General features: G+C 37.4%; 1 protein-coding gene across 3 annotated transcripts in view; it reads right to left on the minus strand.

Moving 5' to 3' along the window:
- Window positions 1-4,426: 4,426 nt before the first annotated feature.
- pdlim7 (PDZ and LIM domain 7) overlaps window positions 4,427-17,885 on the minus strand; it is a 143,675-nt gene continuing 130,216 nt past the window's right edge. For all 3 annotated transcript variants that reach the window (XM_078550776.1, XM_078550777.1, XM_078550779.1), the window contains exons 6-10: window positions 16,960-17,203; window positions 11,941-12,121; window positions 11,402-11,522; window positions 9,419-9,534; window positions 4,427-6,382 (exon numbers count right to left, since the gene is read on the minus strand). In XM_078550776.1, the coding sequence (XP_078406902.1) occupies window positions 6,296-6,382; window positions 9,419-9,534; window positions 11,402-11,522; window positions 11,941-12,121; window positions 16,960-17,203 (749 nt within the window). In that variant the 3' untranslated portion in view covers window positions 4,427-6,295. The remainder of the gene's footprint in view (window positions 6,383-9,418; window positions 9,535-11,401; window positions 11,523-11,940; window positions 12,122-16,959; window positions 17,204-17,885) is intronic.

A 17,885-nucleotide genomic window follows, 5' to 3' on the forward strand; every position in this document is an offset into this window, starting at 1 on the left:
AGATCTGTAGTGGTAAATGAGTAAACACAATGTAGACCAGATTTTTTATCCTGAGAAAAGGTATCAATTGGAGGATGCAACTGGTCAGGATTAAATGATGTACATTGCAATGTTTGCTCAATATTCTGAAGTATTTAAGAAATTTCAGAGATTTTATTTTCAAACTTGCACCTAGAATCATACAGTGCAGAAGGAAACCAGTCAGCCCACTGAGTGTGTATTGGCCTTTTAAAAAAGCTATTCAATTAGTCCCATTCCCTTGTTTTCTCCCCATAAACTGAATGTTTTCTTTTTGAGGTATATAACCAATTCCCTTTTCAGACCTACTATGGAATCAGCTTCCTTTCAGGCAGTGCATTTCAGATATCAGCTTACTCTCTTCAGAAAAAAACTCATTGTCCCTTTAATTCTTTTGCCAATTTTCTTAAATCTATCGTCAAGTTACTGAATATCCTGCCAATGGGAAACTTGTTAATAAACTCAAATAAGATTGTGGAAGAGTATGGGGAGTTGATTGGTATTTCTCTTCTAATGCATTGTTAGTTTATTCATCATGAACACAGAATGAGCAGAATAGTTTTATGGAACTATATTTTTAAATTTCTGGTCGTTCATTGTAATCTGGCATTAGGATAGGTTGTGGTGAATGCCCGTATGGACATATCACATTTTGTAGTCCAAGGTCCCTGTTACACTTCAAGTCAATTAGTCAAAAAGTTGAATCAGCTTTTAGTTAATCATGCATTAAAACAAACTTAATACTTCAAGTCACAACAGAAACAGTTCATCAAAATGTAATAAAACACCATAACACAACAGGTGGCAGTTACTGATTAAATCTGAGCTGATCATATTAACAATCACTGCACATTTGGTGCACACGAGAACTGCTCAGTATTAAATATCATAAAGTGCTGGGTATAGAACAGAAGGAAATTTTGGTTAAAATTGTTCACTCCCCTCATTGCCAAGTGGTAAGGGTCATTTCTACTTTATATTGAAAAGGTTATTCAGTATATAGGTGGTTTTGCAAATTGTAAATGTTTAGCTATGGAATCACTTACATATTGGAAGGCTTTTGCTGGAAGGTCTTGGGAATACATGTTTTGTAGTGTTATTGTAGTAAACTTTACAGCTGTGAGGATTATGTAAGATGTGTGTAATTATTTCCTAAGTACTCCTTTGCTGCTTGCTGTCATTTGCTGTATATGATGTAAAAATGCTACAAAAGTACAAAAGCATTCATGTAAATTATCATTGCAACACTGCCTTTAAATAGTATCCTTTGTATTAAAAATGTTTGTGAGAAAAATGTTTGTGAGACAAATGCTAACATTGTTTCAACAGTGCCATTTTATACTTTTTACAATGCATTAAGTGTATATCCTTTTTAATTAACCCTTTGAAGATAACATTGCAGCTCCAAAATAATAATAAAATCCAGTTTATTTTCAAGCTACAGGGTAAGAAATATTCTATATAACCTTTGTAGATTCTAAATGAAGCATTGAAAATGTCTCCGGCATTCAAAGAGTTAATTAACATTTAAGTTCCATTGCTCCATCATATTCTGTAGTAAAGCAAATTATGTTTTCAGTTTTATCCAACTCTTCAAATGTAGACTGTGTACTGGGCCCTTCAGTTAGTGTCTATTTTCCAATCAGCAGCAAAATCTGCTTGCTCAAAATTGGTTTGTGTTTGTGCATTTTCCTAATTTCCTAAAATTTCCCATGCTTAATTTCCTAAGCATTATATTACATTATTGAACATGACTAATACACTAAAAGCATACACAAAGCAGTTCAGAGCTAAAATGGCAAGCTTATGTTCAAGTGTTAACAACAATGTAAATGTTGGTTGCAAGATGAAAGTAAAATTGCATTTTATTCAGCAAAAAAATAGGAAAAAGTCAATATCTTTACTTATATGTTTTCCTGGTTTGGCTTATGGTTCTGCATCTTTGTGCTGAGCAATTTTATTGTAGTTTTTTTAATGACTGATTGCTTTTAATCCCAACTTATTGTTTATAATGCTATGTAGTTAATGTTTAAAGAATCTGGTGATACTAACAGATCAGTGATTTTCTACATACATTTTGTTGTACAGCTGTTGTGAAACTATATTGCATTTTCGATCTCAATGACAAAGTACAGTACTCTGAATTATTTTGGAGTACAGCAAGTCTGTGGATGTACTATTTTGAAAAGTAATTCTGAAGTGCTTTCGAATATATTGGCCTTATGTATATATTCATCCACTACTACAGTAAATTTATGTATTGTAATTTAACCCAAGACTCCAGTAAATGAAGTATATATTGTTAAATTTGTTGATTTGCTCTTTTCTGCATTTTGTATATTGATTAAATTTTGGAGCAGAAGACTGGTTGTGCTTGCTCAGTCTGATCAGGAAATGAAAGTTAATCCTACTCACCCACTGAAAATGAGTTACATTATTTAACAGCAGAATTTGCCTGTTCCAAGTGAAAGTATGTGCTAGTGGTGCAAATTCCAGAGGTTACAGCATTAATAGGAAACAAGAATCAAGTGTTACATAATATACTGATGTAACCAAAAAGCACACAGAAGTCTTAATTGGATTACAATGGAGGCAGTATGATTCCACCATTGATCATTTTTATGCCTCAAAACAATTTATTGCCATATTGTTTGCAACACCTTTTGAGGGAGATGAGTTTAAAAGATTGATGTACTAATCACATTTTTCATATTCTTTGAATAAGTACAGTAATTACAAGCCTAATTTACCTGCTTTAATTTAACCTGTTCATCAGTGCAACTATAAGCAATTTGTCAGTTACTAAAGCCAATGTTTTGAGGATATTGAAAAAATCCTGGCTCTATGGTATTCTGCTTATATTAACATGAAAGATGTCAATCAGATCACAACATAACTATGAAGAGGAAAGCATTTCAACTTGTGAGTGAGTCCAGAACATAATTGTAAGACAATCAGTAACAAATCGTGTACATTGGGAGGAATTTCTTTACAGAGAGTAATGAGAATATGGTTTTGCTTGAAGCAGCTAGCACTGCTGCTTTTAAGAGGAAGTTTGATGAATACTTAATGGAGAATGAAATGGAGGGCTGGGGGTGTAGAATGGATAATTAGAGTGGGAGGAGGTTTGTCTGGAATATAAACATCAGCATAAACTCTTTAGGTCTTTTTCCAACTTCCTGGATCAAAATCCTGGAACTCCCCAATAGAATTCTAGCAGCGTCTCCACCTGACAGACTTCGGTAATTCAAAAAGGCAGCCCACCACCATTTTATCAGGAAAACTTGGGATGGACAATAGATGCTAGCTTTACCAGCAATGCCCAATGAAAATGAATTTTAAAAAGTTCCCCAGTTAGTTCAAAATCATTCCTTCCTATGTGCAGTAACTTACACTTGTATTAATTTGCACCTGCAATTGTTTTGCTCACTTGCATATATTGTCCAATCCATTCTGTAATTTGAGTTGCCTTGTCAAATTCCACCATGTGCCTGCTTTTGCATTATCTGCAAATTTAACCAATTTTCCTGCATGCCCACAACCTTGAGATAACTGATAGCCTTTTGTGTCGAATTTAGTGCTTAACATGGAACTTAAAAGAAATACTGAACTGATTTAAGTGCACTACCTGCATCATCTTTTCTTGCAGACAGCTCAATTAGTCAAGTATTGAATTGGTTCAAATCCCACCTTTTTATCTTTCCAGAGTGAATAAACTTAATGCCACATTTTAGGTCTGAGATATCTTTCACTTGTTTGGCTCATAACCTCGCTCTTTGTGTGTTTGCTCATTGAAATACCGGCGGGGGGGGGGGGTTTATCATTTTAAGTTAGACTTTTGCTAATAATTTCCCAGGAAATGTGGAAGACATAAGGAATTTGACTGTCTCTTTTGTGCAAGAGGGTAGAATTGCCGAAATATTTTTGCATCCGATAGAACTTTTCCCTTCAAACCTCACCAACACGAGCAGCCATGCCAAATGGATACATACGTTGGTCCAGAATTTGATTTGTATGTAATGTAACATTTGTAGGCTGTTGAAAAAAGTATCATACATGTGAAAATTTAGTATCTTTTAAGGCTCAATTCTGTTTGAAGGGCAGAAATTTCCCCCCGTTGGGGGGGTTGAGCGGGGGCAGGCACGAACCCGATTGGCGCCCCACCACCATTTTACGTGGGTGGGCCAATTAAGGCCCGCCCATCGTGACACTCACAAGCGCTCCCTGTGCGGGTGGCGGGGGATTCCCTGAGTCCGGGCCTGCGCTCTTTCACACTGTTTACCAATTTAGCCTGCCCACAGTGTGTTATGGCTGCAGGGTGGGCTGGCATGGAGTGAGTCAGCTTCCAGCCGACTTTACTTGCAGCCCATATGTTCTTAAAAAAACAATAAAAACACAAAGCACAGTCTCAAAATCCCTCTAATATTTTAATTTGAAGCAAGTCAGAAACAGTGTGTATGCAATTTCAAAACAGAACACCATGAATAACAAAGCACAATTTGAATCATAACTTGCTTTAATTTCAAATGATTATGTTCCTTTCCCGGCAAAGTACAATAGTGTTTTAAAAAGTGTGAAATATGTGACTCAGTTATACTTTTCAGCTAATGGAGGATAAATTCAAGTTATAAAACTTAGGCTCATAAAGCAAGCACTTTACACCAACACCTAGTAAATATAGAATCGACACCTGTGACAAATGGAATTATATCCAAGTATGGAATTAAGTTTACAAAAACATGAGTGAAATGATCAGGTTCTTTGTTGCAGCTCCTTCCACTTTCACCTAATGTGAACACTAAAAACAATTGTTTAATAGCTTGAATGATGCCAACAAGTTTGCCAAATCAGTTCACACACCATCAGATAATTTAGCTATAATTTGTTGCAGAAATGTCTCAGAACACAATACTATTTTGTTCCTTTGGCAAACAGCTTTCTTGTATGCGATGTAACTAGTTCCAAAGCTAAATAGCAATACGACAATCTCATATCACTGTCACCAATTTTATCCTCTAATATACTTTGAGTATCATACTTTACATCCATGAATTGCCCATGAATAAGCTCACAAAAGAAAACCTTGGAAAAAGCAAAATTTACTAAGATTGAATTAAAATTTGCTAGAAAATGGTTCTGAGTAGATAAATACGTCTTTGGTTGTTTGATAACGCTTCTTGGTTTTTGCAGGCTGAATTGTTAAGCCCCACAATCATATCTGCACAAAATCTCCCCTTCCGCCAACAGTCTGGCTATATAATCATCCTTATTCTACACACAAACTATTTGAAAGGAAAAGGGACCTCAATGCATTCCCTGCAACACTTTTTCTAACTAAACAAATATACTTGATTAAACACAGTATTTCCAAATGTTCTTTGATGAAGTCCAAAAGAGATCTTCAATTCCTCCTGCAGGAAGAGTACAAGCTGTAAACAGCTGGTCATTGTGACTGCAAGGAGCATGTTCACTATTCAGTATTAATGTTGTTGTACTCAGCAGGTTTTAACCTGATTGGGGGCAATGTAAGCCAAAGTGTATACAGAACATTTAAGCTTTACAAACAGTTTCTAATCTGTCCAAATAAAAAAAATGCATCAATATACTTGTAAATAGTGAACACATTACGTATGAATTAAATCATCTTCCTGCACTTCAAATATATTTCTTAACCGGTCTAATCACAAGTACTAGCTGTAAATCTTGCTTCTCCCTCAGCAGTCCATAGGAGTACAGGTGCAAGTGCAAATAACATACTAATTCTGCAGCTGCAACAATAGCCAAAAGTTCTAAAGTTCATGAATAAAATACTGACACCGATTTTGCTTTGCATAATCCATAAAAATAAAAAGATACTGCATGGTGAGAAAAAATTCAAAGAAGAAGTACTTAATAAATTGTATTCATCATGTGCAAAATAGTGAAATCAGTGAAATGTGAGAGAATATCCTTACACTGTATGAATGTCCACGATATCTAGCAGTAAGATTGTTTCCCTTTGGAAAAAGGGAACTTGACATTAAAATTTAGAAGAGATTACATGCACAACAGAAAGACATGCAACATAATTAGCCCTTTGAGAAAGGCTCATGTAACAGAGTTATGTATTGATTAATTGTCTCTTGAAGCATTTCATACATTTTTATTGTACCAGAGAGATAGAATTATTTTGCAACTTCAGTTCTCTTTGTGACTTTCTTCCAAACTCCCTGTTAGATGCTGTGCTTTTCTGAGCCAGTTTCTGCTGTGCTCTCTGGTGATCATCATTAGTGTAGGACTAGACAGTTGAAAAGGCATGGCTCTTGCATAAGGGCTTCTCTTTTTTGGAATAAAATGTTTTACCTTCCAAGTTTATATGACATACCTGCAACATTAAAACAAATCAAATAGGTATCAGATCCCCTCTGATTTAAAAAGTTCAGGCTGAACTTAACACTGCACTGATATAATTGGTCGTCATGCAAGTACATTGGTTTACATTTTCAAATGCTCTCCAGAATGCTTGTACTTTTCTAGAGGTGTCCCACATTACCAAAATAGGAATTGTATAAATTTTCCAACCAGACCTACAATAAAAATAGTTACATATTGTGTCCATACTAAATGGAAATAGTACAATATTGCAAAATAATTGTTCATCCTTAATTTCCTAAACTAACCTGGAACAGCAATCAAGTTGTTTGGCATGAGCAATTTTTAAAATTTTACATACTTGTGATTTAAACTTTAGCATTCACACTTGGCATACGCTCCTATGCTGACTCCACCCTCAGTTGGAGAAATGCGTACAGTTTTGGGCACCCCACTTTAAGAAGGATGCCAAGGCCAGTTTTAGATTGGAGAATCTTGGACTTTTCTCCTTAGAGCAAAGAAAGTTATGGGGAGGTTTAATATAATTATTCAAAATCATGAGGGCCTGAATCTGCTGGTCGGTGTGTGGAGGTGGGCCCCACTCACTGACACATAAAATGACGTGCAGTGATAGCAAGCATGCGTCCCGACGTCACCATTCTGATCTTCAATTCGGCGGGCACACACTGGAGTCGGCTGCGCGCCCGCCGAACTGTCAAAGGCCTGTAAAGGCCATTTAAAAACCAATTGAAATCATTAACAGGGCTGCCCGTCCAACCTTAACGTTGGCGGGCAGGCGAAGAACACATTTCTCATGAAACCTCATCCACGGGTCGGATGAAGTTTCATGAAGGCTTTATAAATTAAATTACAAATTTTATTGAAATACATAAACATGTCCCAGCTCGTGACACTGTCACATGAGGGGACGTGTCTGAGTAATTTTTTTCCATTTTTCATAATGAAATTAATCTCCCTGAGACAGCTCCATGCCTCAGGGAGATTTCTGCACTCTTTCCCGTGCATGCATGGAAGAGCGCAGGCACTGACTCTCCCTCCTCCCCCACCCGCACAGGTAGCGCTGAGCGCTTCCGGGTGTGTGTCACGCTGGACAGGCCTTAATTGGCCCACCCACGTAAAATGGTGGCGTGCAGCCGATCGCCGGCAGCATTCGGCTGCGCACCTGCCCGCGCCCACCCAGCCCACACAACGGGAAGAAAATTCTCCCCGAGGGGTTTTGATGGAGCAAGTAAGGAAAAACTGTTTTCTCTGACAAGTAGGTTTGTTATAAATTTAAAATAGTTGGCAAAGGAACGAGAGGGGAAACAAGGAGAAATTATTTCACACAATGGGATTATGATGATCTGGAATGCACTACCTGGAAGTGCAGTGGAATCAGATTTCTTTGGAACAATCAGAAGATAATTAACTGGAAAAGTATCTGAAGAGAACTAATTTGCAGAACTATAGAGAGAAAGCCAAGGTGTGGTACTCAATTGGATAACTCTTTCAAAGGCTCGCAAATGGCCTCTTAACTGTTGTGTATCTGGAAATATTACATAGTAGAACAGCTAATGCACATCAAGCAAGCTGTAAATTACATAAAGTCAAAGTTTTCTTTAAAAAATACAATAATGTTTCTTTATTGTCCTTTAATGTTCTTGAATTCCAAGCTAGTTTTTTCAGAATTAACTTGCAGCAATTGCTAAAATATCTAACAAATTAGGTTTAATTTGGGATCCATATAAAATAAATTAAACTTAATGTTTCATAGCCACTAGATCTAAATCAAAACTAATAGAACAATTTGCAATCTTATAATATGCTTAACAACCAATGTTATAGGGTAGGGGGAAGCTGTATTGTGTTCTTAGGATTTGGTTCCTACGGCATTGGTCACAAAAGTCGAAATAAATTAAGACGGCTGATGGAGACCGCGTTGGAGCCTACAACCAATATAATAATCTCATCAGAGATGTAGAAAAGTTGGGGGCGGGGCAGTGGTGGTGGTTTGGGAAGAGGGGAGAAAGAGAAGTGGGGAGTTGAGGGGAGTGGAGGAGCGTCCACTGTCAGCAGCTCGCAATAGTGTTGTGTAGCCAGAAGGAGCAGTCTTGCTCCTCCGAGCTCCAACTTGAGGTAAGAATGAAAAAAACAACAATTTCTGATGGCTGCCTTTGTTCACTTTAAGGACAGCTGGTATAGAACATGGAACGTTGATTGAAGCAGGCTCATTGTGGATGGGTTCTGAAAGTGCTGGACGACCCTCCTATTGAAATTGAAATGAGGTCTGCATGCATTTCAGCCAGCTGCCAGGGCCAACTAACAAAAGACCCTTGAAGAACTTTGCAGTGTTCTGGGTGCACACTCAAATTGGGCGCTGCCCTATTCACTGCCAAATCATTCTTTGTGTTCATTTTACACCCGTAAAATGGGTGCAGAAATGTTCAATTTCTAGTCCAAGATTTGAACAGACCATCATCATAAAATACTTAACCAACAGTTATGGATTTGAATAATTGCCACTTATTTCAAAGTAATTATCAGTTAGATACAGAAACGAACTAAATGACACAGTATGTTCTTGTTTAAAGCTAGATTAGATCTTTCCCTCAAGCCATTTTCTTGACGTTAAAAGAAAGTCCTTATGTTTGGAATGCTTATTTTGGTTATGCTGGAACATGATCATTGAATGTAGCTGTTTATTAGAGCTGTTTAGGTATTGTGAATTAAAAGGATCAGTACCAAATAAAAACCAGACAACAATACTTCATTTGCATCATATCTAACATATCTGATCAAAGTTTTTAAATTGAATTCAAGGTACCATTTTTGCACTTTAAATTCACTGATGGACACTTTCAAAAGGAAGTGATATCTTGACACGAATAAAACAAAACTTCTTTGTCAGTTAAACCATGGGTGCCCTTTTGAATCAAGTGTTCATTTAATTGCTCTCAGTTCTTTATCATGCTAAAAATTTATCTTAGAAGAGACATGTAAATTTGTTATAGTATTGTTGATGGAGAATTGAAAAAAGATTAATACTCACTGCACATACAAAACAGGTGTCATGCCAGCTGTATCCTAGAGCTTCAAGAAATCTATCGCCAGCATCGATCTTGAAGTCACAGCCATGACATTTAGTTCCAAACATTTTCTCATAATCTAATTAGATTGCATAAATAGAAAATGTAGTTTTAGATTTACTTGTACAGTACACTGCAGAGACTTTAATGTTATAGACATTTTTATAAATATTAATTTAGTTATTTGATAATCACTGGTTAGGCTTTAGACTTCAGCTAGAGGAGTGTGTCTAATTCGGGGCACCACACTTTAGGAAGGATGTCAAGGCCTGGGAGAGGGTGCTGGGGAGATTCACTAGAATGATACCAGGGATGCTAGACTTCAGTAATGCAGACAAGCTCGAGAAGCTGGTGTTGTTCTCCTTAGAGCAGAGATGGTTAAGGGGTGATTTAATAGACACATTCAAAACACGAGGGTTTTTCATAGAGCAAATAAGGAGAAACTGTTTCCACTGGCAGGAGAATCAGTAATCAGAGACTACTTTAAGGTAATTAGTAAAAGAACCAGAGAAGATGAGGAGAAATGATTTCACTCAGCAAGTTGGGATGTATACATTGTTCAAAAGTGGGGGTAGAAGCAGATTCAATAGTGACTTCAGTGGGAAAGAAAAATCATATTGAATGTAAAATGGAGCTACCAATTCACTATCTCCCATTTTGTGCTATGAATTTCACCCCACAGAGACCATTTAACCTAATCCTCTGCACCATTTCTAATTATAACCATTCCCCAAATCATCCAGAAATTGAAGCTGAGAATTTGGAATTTAGATTCATTGGAAAGTTTCCACGGTCATTTTGACAGGACACAAAAATATTGCAACAGAATTTTTGAGTAATCAGTGGTTAGACAAAACATCCCAAAAAGATATCAGGCTTGCCAAAATATGAAGGAAGGAAAGCAAGTGAAACACTGAAAACTCTAGACCTTTGCATATATATAGTGGCGATAATTTATATGCATCTTTTTGTAAAATGGTTACATTCTTACTGATACACTCCAACTTTTATATTAAATTCCATAATCATGTAAATAATAACTGTGTTACACATGGCCTCTAACCGAAAAAGTCTACAAAATACAAGTCACTTTTCTCCCTGAAAACAAATCATAATTATTGTATTACAAATTTTGTATAGCTCCTATGACACTTCAATGTCAACCTTTATAATTATTTTCTGAATAAACATTAAAAAACTCATTTACTGTTTACAGTGCCCAAAAGCATCATTAAAATGTCACAAATAACACTTAATAAAAAAGACTTGCTCAATCACTGTAAAAGAATGGCCATGATATTATCTCCTAAATACATAAACATCCATTTTGTATTAAAACTGCCAATCTGTTGATTCACCAGTGCTAATATAAAAGATTTTATAATATTAGCAACTTTCTTCACAAATTATTTCTTTGTGTAAGTAATAAAACAAGTCTTTAAACATTTGTGAATCTGTGCTGGATTGTTCTGTTCTGCCTACTTCCAGTTCCTTGCTGACCAGAAAGACACAATGCTATTATGTAGATGAATTTGCAGTCATTTACACTGTATATTGCTGCTATTCTTCAACTCTTGATTCAGGATAAACTGGTATTAGACTATTTATCTTCATGATCAAAGGGCAGCTGGGTAGATTGGATTTTAACAATTGGTAATAGGTGAAAGCATATATGTTACACTGTTAAATGTTGCCAGAATTTCTAAATAGCTGTGTTACTGTATAATACCAAAATGATTTCTTAACTTTTAACTTTACATATATGCAAGATAGTGTTTGAATGCATTAATTCATTTGAAATGGTGTGCAAATAAATGCATTAAGATATACATTTGATTTTTGAGCAAAGTCTTACTCTGGTCAGAAGGATGATGAATACAACTTTGACCAAGCACATGTCTATCAGACAGTATTCTCAATTTTTCTGCAGTACATAACATATTTACCTCTCTCACAGTAGGGCTGACCCTCCTCCATGTAAAATGCTTTGTTGCGGATGGGGGTTTTACACGCAGCACAGTTAAAGCACTTAACATGCCATGTCTGCTTCAAAGCATGCATAATTTCCTAATAACAAGAAATGCAGGTTAGTTAAAAATACAAAGAGAAAATTCACACTTGGGCAAGAGTTTGAAACATATATTTATTTTGATTTTTCAGCTAATTTAGCCAATAAATGATTTCAAGTAATTTACTGACTATATTGTTTAGATATGGCTGGGATAAATAATATAGATATGGCACAGGAGACCTATTAGAAATGGGCATCTTGCACCATTTTGCAGAGTTTTTCAGTAATCCAAGTTCAAATCAACAAATATGATAAAAGCCTGATTCATGGTTTATCTATCTGGGTTTCCACATATGAGAGGACGCGTGTCTGGTACACATTTTCAAAAGGCCTTGTTTTTTTTTGTTCACAAGTTAGCTTGCTTAGTGCAAGCCACTTATGCATTCAAAGCTACAAATATACAATATTACTTACGCCTATAATCTTCTGTTTGCATTTGGCACAATTGGGGGCATGCTTATTTTCATAGCATTTTCCACAGAACACAGAGCCCTTTTCTTCAAAAAATCCTCCCTCAGTCAAGGTCATCTTGCACTGATTGCAAGTAAATTCTTCAGGATGCCAAGAACGGCCCAAAGCTACAAGATAGCGACCCCTAAATAAAAAAGGAGCAAAGTCAACGATGTTAATTTTGATTTTTCTAACTGGTAAAGTTTGATGACAATAGCCCCTCTTCAATGTAGATCAAAAAATCACATTTACAAAATGATTTTTCTGCTGCAGACATTAAGCTGATTTGTTCATATACCCAAACATTATTAAGTCATTTGTACAAATTTTGTATAGTTGCACAACTGAAGAGATGTTTGCAAGACACACATTTGTCCCCTGGCAGTTTGTGTGAAGGCATCTAGGTACATTTCAGTGTCACCAAACCAATCTTTCCTCCATTTACTTGTTTTAAAATCTAACATTGTTATTATTAAAATGCCAAACAGATGAAAAGATGTGGATTTGAAGAGCACATTTCTCCCCCTCAGACGAGGATCATGAAGGTGGAGGGGAACTCTCTCTCCCAAAAAAACTTATGGTTGTCAAACTTGGATGTAAAGAAAAAAATACTTCACCTGTTTAATTAATAAATTTTCAGAAATTAAGATAGCAGCTTGCATTTATAGAGGGCCTTTAATGTAAAAAGATTCAAACAAAGGAGGATATATTAGGAAAGGGGACCAAAAGCTTAGCCAGAGATGAATCTTAAAAGAAGAGGGAAGTGGACAGGCAGAGGGGTTTAGCTGAAGGCACAGCCACTAATGGTAGGACAGAAGGATGGCATCGGGGGTGGTGATGGACAGTGTATGTAAGGCATGCACAAAATGCGAGTAAGAGGGATCAAGAACTGATGTCTGGGGATTAGAGTTGAAGGATGTAACAGAGTTATGGATGAGAATTTTAAATTTGAGCAATAGTTCAGCAGGTCAGGCATAATGGCAAGTGGAATTGAATGCATGATAGGATTCAGGCATCAGAGTTTTGGATGAGAATAAGTTTTCCAAGAGTGCCAAATGGGCAGTGAGCCAAGTGAGCATTTGAATAGTCAAGGCTGGATGTCACAAAGGAGCAGATGAGGGTTTCAGCAGAGGATGGAGTGGAGGAGGCAACATCAAGGAGATGGAGGTAACCTGTATTTGTAACGGAGAATATATGAATCTAATAGGATGCCAAGATTATAAGCAATCTGGCTCATTGTGAGACAATGACCATTGAGATGGTTGGAATGAGTAGTGAAAGCACAGAGTTTGTGGCAAGAGCTGAAAATGATGGCTTCAGTCTTCTCAATGTTTAATAGGAAAAATTGTGGTTTATCTACAACTGTGGCCTAAACTTTAATAGGGGTGGATTATGCCATTTTAACAATTTCAATCAGCAGATTTTAATAAAACCTCAGCATCATTCTGGAGGGTATTTGAGTCAGTATTGATTAAAAAAAAGACAATTATTAGTCCAGCAGAGACATATGACTCCAACATAGGCAAATTGTGTGGTGATTTGAAAAATGCTTAGGGCAAAATTTTCTGGCTGGCGTGCAGGTGGCGGAGCCCGCACGCCAGTGCTTAAAATGTCGCGCGAGCATCCCGACGTCAGCAAGCGGCATCGCGATATTTCGGTCGGCGGGCACGCTATGCAGCGGGACGCACGCCCGTCATTAATTAAAGGCTTTGTTAAGGCCATCAACTCTCCAATCGACCAGGATTTTGAGGGGCCCGTGCGAACTTCGGGTTAGCGCACGGGCCCAACGGGCAGGCGGGTAAGTGATTTTTTTTTTTACAAACCTCATCCAGTGGCGGGATGAGTTTTAATATCGGAATTAAAAAATTGTTATAAAGTTTTTGTGTATTTCATTAACATGTCCCATCTCATGTGACATTTTCACATGAGGGGGACATGTTAATGATTTTTTCATTTTTCTGTTTTTAAAGTTTCACTGGTTTTCAGCGATCTGCCCAAGCCACCGGTATTTGTGTGCTAAAACTGTTTTGTGTGCTAAAGCTGTCTTACTGACCAGGCTGGGGAGATTCAAATACAGAATTACAAGAAAAATGGCCACTGACTTGAGTCAATGACTGATTCAAGAACTTTGGCGAAAAAAGGAATGGAGGTGGAGATATGGTGGTGACAGAGAGGGTGCGATTAGTTTTTTTTTAAAAGGAGGAGTTAGAGTGATAATTTTGAAAGCAAGCAGCCCTGTACCTAAGGAGAGGAAACACCATTTCCTACATTAGCTAGCATGGGGATCAAGAAGGAAAGTTAGACGGTGAATGTTCAGTAAAAATGACCTTCCTCAGATGCCATTGAGCTGAACGTTTATTCTGTTTTTCTCTCCACAGATCCTGCCAGATTTGCTAAGCATTTCCAACATTTTCTGTTTCAATTTTAGATTTCCAGCATCTGCAGCATTTTGTTTTTGTGCTAAAATTTTAGCTGCTTGCCACCAGTCATTTCTTATCCCTCGCTCAGAGCCAAATCTCAATCACTTGGCTCTGATCTGCTTTGTTTAATGGGCAGGATTTTACGTCCTGTGGGCGTGCGCCCAACCCGACTGGGCGTAAAATCGCATGAGATGATGTTGGGCGAGCGTCCCAACATCATCGTGCATTCACGCGATATTTAGCTTGGCAGGTGCACGCAAAAGTCGGAAGCGCACCCGCCGACAATTAAGAGGGCAATTAAGCCCATTAACAGCACAATTGACTCCAATTTTTCGTTGCCCGTCCAACCTTACAGTTGGCGTACGGACAAAATCGGCAGCCTTTGTATTTTTCATCAAACCTCATCCAAGGGCGGGATTAAATCTCCGTGATGAAATAAAATAAAAATAAATATCTGTGGCCAGCATTTTTTCAGCTATGATTGATTATGATGCATGGGCACTTTTTTTTGCAGCTTTTTAAACGTTTATTTTAGCTTTTTCAGGTCTGCAGCTCCCTGAGGCAGCTGTCTGCCTTCAGGGAGTTCTCTCGAAGCGCTCACCTGTACCCACGGTGACATTGCCACCTGCTGTCTTCCCGCCCCCACCCCGGCAGCGCTGAGCTTTTCAGTGCGCATTTCACGCTGAGTGGCCGTTATATGGCCAGCAAGCGTGAAATCGTAGTTGGGGGCTGATCGCAGTCGTGGGTCTATTTCCCGATCACTCCCGGGCCTGCTGATTGTCTGCACCTCCAACGTAAAATTCTGGCCAATGAGTTTCTCCCACAGTAACAAAACCTTGAAACTTATTATCTTCAGCACAGCCTGAATCATGATATTAGAATATTTTAATTAAATGATGACAAAGTTTGTAGACCAAATCGGTGAGATAATTATGTTATTATGATACATATTCTCTGCAATTACATTTACTAGTAATGAGTACCATAAGCTTCAGATGGGTTATATTTTGTAATCTCTGATCAATGTCAAATGGGGAAAGAGGTTGCTTATGGAGGAGTTAAACAGGCTCTGCTTGGACTAATAATTGCCTTTTTTAGTCAATACTGACTCATATGTCCTTCAGAATTATGCTAAAGCTTTATTAAAATGTAGTGAATGAAATTGTTGACCATTTCACACAATTATATGAGATATTAATTACCCGAGTTCCTGATACACTGGTATCATTTGCAGTAGTGGAACTGAAAATTTCCTGCATGTACTGTGACTATTTTTAAAGCTTTAGTGCTACACAGCTGTTCTATTTTGCAAGGTTATAAATTCCTTTAACATTTTTCATTCTATATTAAGCAGATCCCAGAAGTAGTCAAGTCAGGAAAGCTTGGCTCAAGTGCTCACGCCTGCCTGCCTTTCTCATCCCTGAGTTTTGTTTCTATGATGAATGGTAATTCAGGTCAGAGACATGAAGGTCAGCAATGATATACAAATGACATATTGATCAAGAGTTTAAAACTACAAAAGAGTTAGCAAACACAATAAAACCAATTATACAACAACTAATAATGCAATTTTCAGGATTCTAAAAATCTTATTGTGTATAATTTCATAATTGTGAATATGAATTGATCTTCAAAAAGGAAATGTGCTTCCTCATGAAATCATACCCATATGATTTATTATTTGTACAAAACGGAGTCCTGTATTATAAAGCACCCTATAAGAAACATCCCAAATAACTTTTTTGGGGCATAATGAAACAAAATATGACACTGAGCTATTAGGGCAGAAGCTCTTTGACAAACTTTTCCTATGCCTTTAATCTATCTAATTTAGGGGATGCCAGTGGAAAGATAAAACCTACTCTTTATTCTGGGTGAACAGGGGAGTCTCTGCATTGGGCCAGCTCAATCCATTTATCCTCATCATAAAACTAGGTCCTAAATGTTTACTAGCACATGTTTCTCATTCAATTCAAATATAATCAAATAAAATAATCTTAATGGTGATCTACATGCATTGCATTTTGATAAAGTCAGGAGCAAAATCATTTTGCCTTTAACAGAACATGTTGCAAGAATTTTGTTGCTATTATATTGTTTCATTGAAGCTATGGAAGAAAATATTGTACTGCTGAATTCAAAAGGAGAGAAAAGAGAGGGAGAAAAGAGGAGAAGGAGAAAGGAGATAGGGAGAAACAGAGAGAGAGAAAGGGGCAGTGGGGAGGAGGAGCAGATAATTCACAGAGAATTCACAGAGAAAAGCAAAGCATTAATAAGAAAGCAGCAAGGAAAGGAAAAAGGATTGGAAAACACAAACAGGAGAGAGGAGATACACAAGAACAGCAACACAAAGACAAAGACAGAGTCATCATATTTATTGATTCACCATTGCAACCTCACAGAAGGCCACCTAGTGGAGTGAAATAACTGACATCTCACAATTGATAATTAGGAATATACATTCATTGCAAATTTATATTTATTATGGCAAAGTAATCCTTTACATGACCCAACTCCATGTACAAAGCATGAACAATTACTTTTATCTGCATTTCTTACTCACTTGATAACCTTGTTACAGTGGGCACACACTGGAGTCCTGTTAGTCCCATCAGGTGCTTGCTGTGCTGCCTGGACAATAGAGTTTCGATTTTGCTGAGGGGTTGGCTGAGCAGGTTGAGTGAATTTAGTCATTATGGTTGTAGTTTTGTCTGGTGCATACTTCTCTGCAAAGGAATTGTCAACCACCCAAGGTGGTCTGCAAATTGGAGCAGAAGGACCTGGAGGAGCTCTTGGGACATCTTTCACTGAAAAAATAATGTAATAATTTCATGAATTAGATGCTATTTTGCCTCTAGTTTTCAAGTTGTACCTTCTTATGACATTGTATTAGTGATGTGTGCATGATGCTCAAATTCAATTGTTCATTACCTTTTCTATACCTGGTCTAAGCTATGATTACTTAACCAATATCTCAACAAAATAAATCATCATTCATCTACTATTTGAGAGGTTGATGCAACATTTAAAATAAATCACAAGCTTGTCTTCAGGACGGCACCAAGAGCAATGACTTGTCAACCATTCACACCATACAAGGGGTCTCCCATTCAAGAGTGTGTAACGTCCATAATTCCTTTAACTCATAGCAATTAAAGACCTTGAATGTTTTAAGCTATTATTAATCTGCCTCTTTCAATAATTAAGTCAAGTCCAGACAGGGCATCAATGTTCCTCAGGTACTGGATCCTTACTGTGCCTGAAAGGTCACCGGCGGGATGAGGTTTCATGCCGGGTTTTAAACATTTTAATAAAGTTATTATATAAATTATGAACATGTCCCATCTCATGTGACTGCAGCCATGAGTGAGAGTTCCAAAAGGCTGTACTGCCTACCTGGTTCCAGGTAGACATACCTCAATATGGCTAGAAAGAAGTGTGGAAGGTGGGAGAGGGGGAAAATCCAGTTGTCATGATTCATGTCAGGGC

The sequence above is a fragment of the Cetorhinus maximus genome, chromosome 10, assembly GCF_964194155.1.
Source record: "Cetorhinus maximus chromosome 10, sCetMax3.hap1.1, whole genome shotgun sequence".
Taxonomy (NCBI): Eukaryota; Metazoa; Chordata; class Chondrichthyes; order Lamniformes; family Cetorhinidae; genus Cetorhinus; species Cetorhinus maximus.